This window comes from Haemaphysalis longicornis, unplaced genomic scaffold, assembly GCF_048455015.1.
Source record: "Haemaphysalis longicornis isolate Haplotype H1 unplaced genomic scaffold, Haemaphysalis longicornis Haplotype H1 scaffold_6, whole genome shotgun sequence".
NCBI lineage: Eukaryota > Metazoa > Arthropoda > Arachnida > Ixodida > Ixodidae > Haemaphysalis > Haemaphysalis longicornis.
The window spans coordinates 8,628,828-8,639,551 of NW_027526407.1; the positions used below are offsets into that span (position 1 = coordinate 8,628,828).

At 44.0% G+C, this 10,724-nt stretch overlaps 1 protein-coding gene across 1 annotated transcript in view; it reads right to left on the minus strand.

The window, feature by feature from the left end:
• Window positions 1-9,474, minus strand: part of LOC144141373 (uncharacterized) — a 31,875-nt gene extending 22,401 nt beyond the window's left edge. The window contains exons 1-2 of the mRNA XM_077672962.1: window positions 9,268-9,474; window positions 8,787-8,941 (exon numbers count right to left, since the gene is read on the minus strand). Of these exons, the coding sequence (XP_077529088.1) occupies window positions 8,787-8,941; window positions 9,268-9,447 (335 nt within the window). The 5' untranslated portion in view covers window positions 9,448-9,474. The remainder of the gene's footprint in view (window positions 1-8,786; window positions 8,942-9,267) is intronic.
• Window positions 9,475-10,724: the final 1,250 nt, after the last annotated feature.

The window sequence follows — 10,724 nt, forward strand, 5'->3', positions numbered from 1 at the left end:
CTCCCTGATGAAAGCCAAGCTAGCAACGAAAGAATGCGCACTTTCTAACAGAAATAGCTTGTTATTTGCCTCAAGGCACCAAATTACCGCACGTTAAAAAAATGATTGTTTTCTGCGAACGTAATGACCCCAAACCAGGAGATGGACATGGAATCCGGACGATGTCGCCTGCTTTCGGATGCTTTCTGCCGCTGCGTCGACGCTGATATCTTGCCAGCAACATAGACATCGGCGTAGCTACATAGGAGCAGTTGGAGAATGAACTTGCCAGCTCGGACGTAAGTAAGCAGCTTTGATTCGCTGAAAGGGTGAAGACGGCAGGCCGCACCAAATGAGTTTAGACTGAGGACCCCGCCCACTTCTAAGATCGATCTACCTGTTCAATAAAGCTTTCTCTTCCGCCTCCCCCTCCCGCGTCAGCTCACGTCGCCGTGCATTTTGCCGACGCCGTCAACGCGGGGCGATGTCGACGCGCGAAAGCGCGGAAAATCGCTGCAAGTGGTTGCGGCCCCAGAACAAACCGTATCATTACGGCGCCCACAACCCCACGGCAGCTGTATTTCCACCGCAGACCCTGAACTTGCCTTAAAGGGGCCCTGAAAGGCATTTTGAGCACACTAAATTAAGTAGCGCAATCGTTAGATTGGGTCGTCAAGGTCATTTGGGCCAAGTATTACTCTTTTACGCGCAGCGGAAAGCTCACACTTTTGTTGCAAAGTTTGTCGCTTTTTTCTCACCCTTTCCTTCGTGTTTTTGGACGCCGCCATCTTCACATGTCTACATCATCGATTCCCCGATGTTCGTCATGAGCTAGACATCCTGCTATTGGGCGGCTTTTTCACGCCCTTCCGGCAAAGAGATGAGTCGTCTGCTCAGCGTCGACTCGCCGGCTGATCTGCCAGCGTAGTGCCGGAGTGCTTGGACATTTTACGACAAACGAAACAAGTGTAAACAAACGCTTAACCGTTCGTATCGAATGCAACACGGCCATAACACGACATGGATATTCTCTTACCGGAGTACGTCCCATAAAGAAAGCGTTGAAGCCCCGTGGCACTTCTTTCGTGCAATCGCAGAGAACGCCCTGAGCCGTATGCCCAGGTTTGACGGATACATTTTTTTCCACTTCAAAACAATCCAGAGATGCGTTTCGAACGAACACAACGTCACAACATGCGTTGCAAGTCTGAACCGCGATTGACAGACGATGGGCTGCCTCCTCCTGCCCCTCGTAAATTCGGCACTCACCTCGCGCGCGGTTTGCGGGGACGAACAGGAGGTCACTTAACTCGCGCGCGCAAGCCGAGATGGCTTTTAGCCACGCACACTGCACATACCCCATGCGAGGTTGAGTCGTACGTCGCTCGAGAAAGATAATCCAGGCCATGGGAAGCACTATCCACCCGCAGAAGCACAACGTCGCATTTCATCGCGAAACAAAGGCGTCCACAACACACACACCATCGCCTCCTGTAATACCAAACGCATCTCGCACTTCCAAATCAGAGTGAGTAGTATGCCTGCAGTGCCCATATGCCGCGAGGTGGGGCCCCAAGCTGAACCGGGATCACGCAACCGTAACTGACCTCTGGGGCGGTTTGTGCCTTGTTGCCAAGGCAACCGATGTTTGAGATCGTCAAAGAAAGGCGCTCGCTCCAGCGCTAGAAAGCTCAGAGCCGCGCCGGAGCATGTTTAGCCAACGTTGCCGCTCTCCACCACGCGTCGCCCCAAGCTGAACTGGTCACATGATTGAAGCGTTTTGTGCACGGGTTCTGTATCGGCTTAAAATGTCTTTTTCACATGGCGCCGGCAGGAATTACCACCACCGCAAAATAAGACCCGGCACCAGCGGGGCCACATCTGATGCGGCGCTTTTTGGATAAACAGTGCGCGGTGCATGAAAGGGACCGAGCGCAAGATCCTCCCCAGCGGCTGCGAGTTCGCCGCCGATTAAAACTCACGTGCTGCACTGCAGCAGCGCACACCGCGAAAGGGCAAGGCCAGGCCACCGCACACATGCGGCCAGATTTTTCGTTCGCTTATCCATCCTTGAGCGGAGTGCGGAATTCATGGTGTCAACAAAACTTGCCCGTAGCAGACGGCAGTCGGAGGAGCGTAATGCGGAAGTACGTCACCGCTGACTAGCGCAGCATCATGGGAGGCAGTGCTCGCGCGCCGTCAACAGTTGAAAAGAGGAGGAAACGCGGCGGGACGATAATGCGCGGTTTTTGATTTACGATTTCTCAGCTAATACTCATCGCTTTAACAAAATTCTTGCGGGAGGAGATTGCTAATACATTGTCTTATTTGGTTACATGTAGATCCATGCATCGGCGGAAGGTATTTCAGGACCCCTTTAAATGCTGTAATCTAGATTGTCGGTGCAATTACTGTTATCTTTAAAAAATACCCACGCTGAAGCTTTTCTTGTATTTAATTGGAAAGTAATATCTGTATTTACCAATAACTTGGGCATCTATTTCGCAACGTGTTTTATCAAGGTGGGTGTCTTTCAGGAACTAGTTTTTCCCTCGGACGAACACGAGACAGGAAGTCGCTGCGCGGCGAGTCCAATCGTCCGAGAGTTAACTGCACTCCGTATCGATACGCGTGCTACAGGCCGGTGTCGGCATGGGTGTGCACGCCTTCAACTTTCGTTATTTCGGTGATTCGACTACCATGGATTTATCTACCGGACGAAGAAATACTGCCAAGTAGTGGAGGTAAGTGTATACTAGTGAACCTTGTTTCCCTGTCATATGTATTTAACGCAGCAGAGTTGCTCTCGAACTTCGGTACGCGTAAGCGGTTAGTCCAAACGATTTGAGGGACTCGCTTTGTGCGTTGCGGAGATTTGTCGGTAGACCTTTGTACCTGGCTGCTGCGTTTGTAAACAGAATCAATTTTCGCGCGATTTCTAGCCCTGTGTTTGGTGAAGTGTTATTGTTCTGTCCTCTTTTGCTAGGCGAATATTTTGATATGACATGAAATGTGGGAAGCTGGAGAGTGCGAATATAAGTGCGTGTGCGAATATAGGCGCGTGTGCGAATATAGGCTTGTATGCGTTATATGCTAATCGTGTACTTTTAGCGTGATGTTGGCTTTTGTTTTGTTTCTGCAGATGCCGTTTTTTTTCTTCATAATAGTTTTCGGTCAAAAAAACGTGCACAATAAATTGAATGGTTGCCCTGCGTGTAGCATTAAAATAAAATAATAAATTGAGTGAATTCCGAGAGGACAGCATTAGATTAAAATGCAATCTGAATGCTTTTTTCGCATTTGAATTGAGTGTTCAATATTTTCGAACGCTTAGATTTGTCGTGAAATGTTGGAATGGACAACGTGTATGCAACCCGAATTTATTTGTAACGTCAGAACTACACGCATGTCGTAACTGGTACAGTAAAGTGAGCACCGCTGGTGGTGCTTCGTATTCTTACTTCAGCATTGCAAACGTAAATTAACCTTTCAGAACCTAGTAAAAATATTCAGAAATGGCTGTTAAATTTCTGTCTCTTATAGAATTTTCAGCATAATGAATTTAGTGTGTAACACACCTTGGTGATCAGAGTAACACAGTATTTGGGATTTCGCAGGTATAAGGCAGAGTATGATTCTGGTGTCTCGTCTGTTGTTCCTAATAACTTACATGTTGCAGGCTCCTCACTGGTGCAACTTAGACTATGTGTGAATGTAATTGTGCTGTAAAAAGTTCTTGCACTACTTTGATGCTTCCTGCGGTACAACGTATACTTCAACTAAAAATTTAGGCCTACTAGGACAAACGAACACGAAAACATGACGAGTTTTTCAGTGATGTGCTTTGTGAAGGTTTAGTTATGCATATATACTAACTAGCGCACCTCGCCATTCTGCTGCAGAAAGTATACGTCCATGGCAGTGACGGTGTCCGGGTTTGTGCATGTTTCCTTTTGCCCCATTTTGTGGACATGGCTTCATCCGTGTATATATTGTCACTTCAATCCACCAAGCGGTTAGGATAGACAGAAAATATTTTGCAAGTTCAGATGGTACCCGTACTGGGCCAAAAAGGTCTGAGAGTTTCCATTCACGAAATATAGTTCTTCACATTAGCTACCTCACAGCTACCGCACCTTCACAGCTACCTCACATTAGCTGTCATAGTTAGTGTTAAGGTTACCTTAGTAGTTCCAGTGCTGACATTAAATTATACCACTTCGCTCTCTTCCTGTACATTATTGTTACACTCATAGTCTAGCGTTCTATTGCCTGCTAAGCCGTCCTTTTTTAAGTAGACCCTTTTAGTTAGCCTGGACAATTTGCCCCTGTAGGCGAGTACCGGTAGGATGGAGCTGTCATACACTTTTTCAGGGGAAATGGTAGGCGGCCATCGTGTATTAAACCAGTCTTAAAAAGCTGTATTAACACAGATTTTGCTGTACCCATGCCTAGATTGATGAACTGGCTTGCAAGGGAGGTGCTACTGCAACAGTCTGCACAAGGCGCCTGCTCAAGCTACTGTTGACAGTCAACTTGGCGGAGGACTTTTCCTGGTTCGAGAAACAGGAAACACGCTTTTTCCCACCTGCGAGTGGCATCCTGCATTGTGTGTAACTATATCTTCGGGTAGTTACAGACATCAAATTCTTTCACCAGACAATGTATAGGGCCCAGATTTTTATTGTCAGTCACATCCTGCGCAAACATCAGCTTTGTCGTCAACCCACGGCTTGTTCTTTTTCAGTGCCAGAAGCGGTATTAAATTTTTTTTCAGATTTGGACCATGAAATTATTACTCACTTTCCAACCAATCCCGTCTGCAACTATTTTGGCAGTTTCTGGCACCACAATGAAGAACGCAAACTGTTCAAGAATTCCCTACCATAACTGATGATGGAGGCATGCACCATTGAAACACCATTGAATCATTTTCGTGCTTTCATGCGTTTTTATTTTATGTTATTGTTCTTTGAGCGTATCACTTGGTGTGAATCACGTAGTCATGTAAATCTGTCTTCTTGTAACTAATATTCAATCATTTCCGTGTTCCCCGTTTTTTCGTTTGTTCCCAAATCATATCACTTTGTGTGAAATATTGAAATAGTGTAACTTTTTGTTTTCCTAACCTGAATTCAATAAGTTGTCTCTAACGTTTTTTGTTGTTTTATTGTTGTCCTGCCATTTCACTAAGTGTGAATCATTTCATCACGTAAATTTCTACTGCTCTTGGGACCGCCGTACAGTCATTTTTTATACTCACCTTTTCTATAGATCATAACCATTTCCCTAGATGTTGGTTTGTTTAGGGTAGCTGAAATTTGTATGGCACTCGCAACCACCACTCAAAACCACTTCTGTTTTTCCTAGGTGCTTTTGTTTTATTGTTCTACTAACTTTTCACTTCATCTGAACTATTTAGTTTCGTAAATTTGCTGCCTTTTTATAACCACCATTCAATCATTTCTTTCTTTGTACACTTTTCTTGCGTTGTTTTTTACAAAATTATTTTAATGTGCGATATTTCAAGTTGCATAACTATCTTGTGCTTGTACCCTGGGTTTACATGTTTGCTGTGCTTCCTATTTTTTATCAACCTTTCTGCTTTGTGTGTCTTATTTAGAGTCATAAATATTTGTACTATTCTTGTAGTTGTACATTGTGTACCCTTTGGGCTAGGGCCGATAGCAATAAAAATTAAAGTGGTTGTGTTGCGAAAGCATAATACATAATTTGGAAGTCAATATAAACTGTTTTACCTGAACTCTTTTGTGTCTTATGTGTACTTTGAAAGCGTTCTTACTACCCAGCTGCAGGTACTTACAGATAGGATGCGAGACTGTCATATTATTTAGTTTAATTTTTGAATGATTTCTGTGATAGTTTATTTGCAGAAGGCCGGTAGTGCCGTTCTGTATGGTACAATTCGGTGACGCTTCTGTGGTTGCCTTAGTCTCCAGGGCGCTTGTGCTGATGAGGACTGGTTTGCTGTTACTTTCTACCTCTTGTTTTCGATGAGACATTTCCTGTTTAGAACTGTGCGTTGTGTGCTTCTGCGGGAGTGTGTGGTCAGCTTGGCACTTACCATATGAGACTTCATGCAGTAGGAAGCACTTCAAAAGTGGAAACACAATTATCTCGAAACCAGGTGACAAGTAACAGCAAACAGTGCTGAATAGCTAGTAAGACATGTATTTGAAGTATAAATGCTGACAACACTTAGGCAACCTTGGAAAGGGGGCTGGGCAAACTTCCAATTATGTATAAAGAATGTAAATTTCAGGCATACAGGTTTATATCAAGAATACCATACTAACGTACACAAGTCATGAATATAACAAACTAATGCTCGTGCCAAAGACAGAAAACCAATGTAGAACAGACATCTGTATACGTCTTGCATGCGTACCACTACAATACCCATACGACGTACCACTAAAGTAACGTTCTGTGAACAGCATATAAAAGTACAATGAGACGTCTATTGTACGTTATCCTTTCTGTGATTTGGATGGGTTTTTTGCAGTTGTAGCAACGTTGAATATATGTAACTCCTGTACATTTGCAATGTCGATTGCTGACGTCTCCGGAATATCTGCACGATGTAACGTGGTTTGCTGGGATACGTACGTAAATACGTCAGGACTTCTGTCATTTGTATACGTACAGTAATGGACAATTCAAATACGAACCGCGGAGCGCGCGGCCGAAGATAGCGGTGCCTTCACGTAGCAGCGGCCGTGAAAAACGCACAGACATGGGCAGTTGAGATGACGGGAGTGAGACTGCGTATCCCACTGCGATATTCCACCCTTTGCTCACTCGCATGCTTGCCTTGTCGTCATGCCGCAAGAGCGCTGCAAGCACTGAAAGTACCAGCGCTGCTGCAGCTAGAAGGTGTTGGTCACATTGAGAACAATGCGCCGCGCATTTGCTCGCAGCTTCGGTCAGTGCTTCTGTGGCAAACGCGTGCACGCTCTCGTAAGGCATGCTGATGAGCTCATCATGCTTTCTTGAAGAAAACAGTTGCACAGATATGGAGCCAAAATAAATCCATCTCGCCTAACTTCTGATGGCGCTGCATTGCTTTGCGTTCGTGGTGCAGTGACTGGGGAATCGAACAATGAACTGGCCTCTAAGACTACGCCTTTGTTTAACGGAGTCATGGCTGATTCATTTCGCGGAATTGGTGCTAGTAGCAAACAATAGATATACCACCAGAATTCATCTCCAATGATATAATTATAACTGCAAGCATTGTGTTGTCTGAGAAAATTGCTGGCAGAATTCAAATAATAACAAAAATTAGGAACATAGGTAGGTCCATCCTTTCTATAGGCCAGTTGCCCTTGCGGAACAATTTTGACGGCCTGATTTTCTCGTTTTATTGGCAGGCCCCACAGTGCTTATCGAAACCGGCGGAGTGGGCAGCACTTAGCTTGGCTTGGAAGTGGCCCAGGTGCCCATCGTTATTTGCTCAAGTTACTGAACACTGCATGCAAAGCTATGTGGGCAATGTGGACAATCTCGCTCCGTATCGCTAATAATTGTTTTCAGCGCTCTTGCGGCATGGCGACAAGGCAAGCATGCGAGCGAGCAGAGGCCTACATATCGCAGTGGCACACGCAGCCTCGCTCCCGTCATCTTAACTGTGCATGTCCACGCGTTTTTCACGGCAGCTGCTAGGTGACGGCACCGGTATCTTCGGCCATGCGCCCCGCGGTTCATATTTGAATTGTCCATGACTGTACAGGAAGGTAATATTATAAAAATTGTAGTCACACAGGAGAAACGGCAAGCGGTCTTGCTATAAACAAAATGAAAATGAGTTACTAGAGACACCGAAGAAAAGGGTATTTTACAGCAAAGCTTTACTACCTGCGTCGAGCAATTTTGTTGAGCATTCACACGTTCACCTGTTGGCCGCAGTAACACTCTCTGCGACGCACCCCTCGAAGGGCATCGCGCGATTCGCTGGGCTTGCTTTCGGCACTGCGCACTAGGCCACGTTTTCAGTCGTTCTGCTCAACTAGCAGCGCTGGCCTTCGCGATTGCGGATGCTCAGCTGATAGCCATCTGGCCAACCCCGCCGCCTCACACGCATGCGGTGCTGAGCCGTCTGGGCCTCCGCGACTCGTCTTGCGCACGGTGAAGGGGAACGTGAGCGTTGCATGGAATGTGAGCGTTGCATGGAACCGAGCGGCTCTGAGCCGTGGTCGCCAATACAGGTACATCAAATGTTAACCAAGCGAAACCAAGAATCCACCAGACCAAGTCAAGTTTTTGTTTGCATAGCCAGGGTCAGCTGAGCTCAGCCCCAGCCATTATTTATGCACAATGAAAAAACATGCTGAAAATGCACTGCGTATATTCGTAGAATTCAGAGTATGTTAATTTTAAATATATAAGTTTAACTTTCTGTTGTATTTCGTGCGAATAAATATTGTACGTCTAGCGATTGCTTTTTTTTCACCTAAAGGACATTCGTAAATATGGTAAAAGATTTTTGGTGGTATTTCCTTATTTCGTGCTTTATTTCAAGAACACTTAGCAATTATTCCTTACATTTTTGCGCTGCTGGTTTTACATAAAATGGTGCTCAACGAGAAGGCTAAATATTATTGTACAATTTTTTTTGCTATTTGCTTTTGGTGAGGGTGCTATTTTATCAACAGTTCATAAGAGAATTCTTTTTATGTTTAAGTTATGTGTTTTAGTCAGAGCACAGGTCCATGGTTCATAATAAGTAACGCACCAAAGGAGCAATGTACTTAATCATTTTCTATAGGAAAAATTTTAGTGCTTACAAAACGCTTCCATTGACGGTTGTAGTCGACGCAAGCGTGAGAATGTAGGTGGTGCGATTTATTTCAACGACATTTTCTGAAGATAGGCAACGCTGAGGAATGGTGGTGTTAAAATTGCGTTGGATAACGTAAACTTTTCCTTTCATGCCCAGCGCCTGCAATAGATCAGGGTGTTTAAAAAGACAGTTTCTCATGTTTAAAAGCCAAATTCAGCTTTGACGGTAAATATATTTATGTTCAGCATATAGTCCGCTGATGTGTTACAATCTCGTTTAAAAATTACAAAAAAGGCAATGTTTGAGCATATACAGAAGATTTCGGTGGTCGGTCTGTATAATAAAAGCCAAAGTTAGGATGTCTGCTCTAAGCAAAGCCAGGAAACATGCACTTTATTTTTATAGTGGATACGTCCACTCGTATAGAGCTTGAGTAGTCAGTTTATGCATTTGGTTGTCTTAGAGGAAGTGAAACAATTCCTTACGGCAGTGACGTTCTGTTCCCCAAAATGTTCGGGATCCTCTTCGTATGGTGGTATGCAATGTAGACTTTCATGTAGGTTTAACGTGCGGCTTCCTCGAGAAGCCAAAGTGGAGTTAAAAAATACGAGCACCAACAAATACGTTCGCGCCGTTCTTTTCGTAAAACTGTTCGACGAATACATTTAAGAGATATGGCGTTGGGTGCATCTTCTGCTCGACTAAAACATTTTAAAAAAACGTTTTTTTGGTATTTCAATATAACATCTTCAAAAATTCTGTCGTCAGCCTTATTTACTCGAGAAAATAGTGATGAAAAATAAAGGTCAACAACTGCGCGCAGAGAGTAAGATTGATGGAGTTCTGGCTGGCTCAGAAGTTTTATTTGGTCATCTCTAAAAAATACGCCTATTTTAAGGTAAACATTCTTTTTAAAAAAACCCTCCGGGTATATTTGGCATTTTATAAAAAATACAAAAGACCAAACATTTTTTTCTGAACATCTTTTTCATCGCAGTCTTTCTTTTAAACCATAAGTGTGTACGCAAATAGTGCAACACCAGGTCAGAAAATAGAACACAAAAAAAACGCAATCATCCTTTATACAGAAATATTATTCAGAAATTTTTATTCGTAAATAATTTCATTTTAATTGTTTTATTTGACAACTAGGCATCCTTGGCACGCAAAAACTTCTGCATACGTTACACAGGATTCCCGATGAACGGCATAAAAAATGGGGAACTGGCCAAGAAAAGGTCACTTTTTTTTCTTCAAATAAATTATTTTTTTAATGAAAAGTGCAGTAAACAAAGTAACTTATCAAGTTGAAGAGAAAGTTTGGAACGCTATCGTTTTGTGACAATAGTACCAGATTCCTTCGAAAGGCGGGTTGGATAGAAAATACCTGAACATTACAACTCAATGATTATACTTCAGTGAAGGTGAGTCAAGCGACAAGGTTTCCGCCTTTGACTTAAAATTGTGTGTTAGGGAGATGTGCCCAATCAAAAAATACATTTTTGAGCACGGTAATCGCACTGCTAGCAATAAGGTGAACCAGCAAACGAGTTCCAGCTAACAACGTTTATTCCGGTGTAGCAATGTCGGCTGTCAACGCCATCCGAATTGCAGGAAGGTCACCGCTTGTAGCTTTGGGAGATTTTGATGCTTACAGCTATTAATGCGGGTATCATAAATAGAACGTCAAGGGGCGAAAATTAGTGGAAAACACAGCAGACATGGGCTTCTCCCTCCATACTGACCCTTTTCATCCGATTTGCATAGTTAATAGTGTGGCTAGGGACACGTGTCCTGATCTCTCCCTAGTTTGCAATCCAAAATGCTATGCATGGATCAACCATAAAGAAACCTTAGGTAGCCATCACGACAGCGTTATGGTAGCGGTGGAGACGCAAAAATTGACGTACACGAATGCACAGTCAAAACAAACGAACTGGAC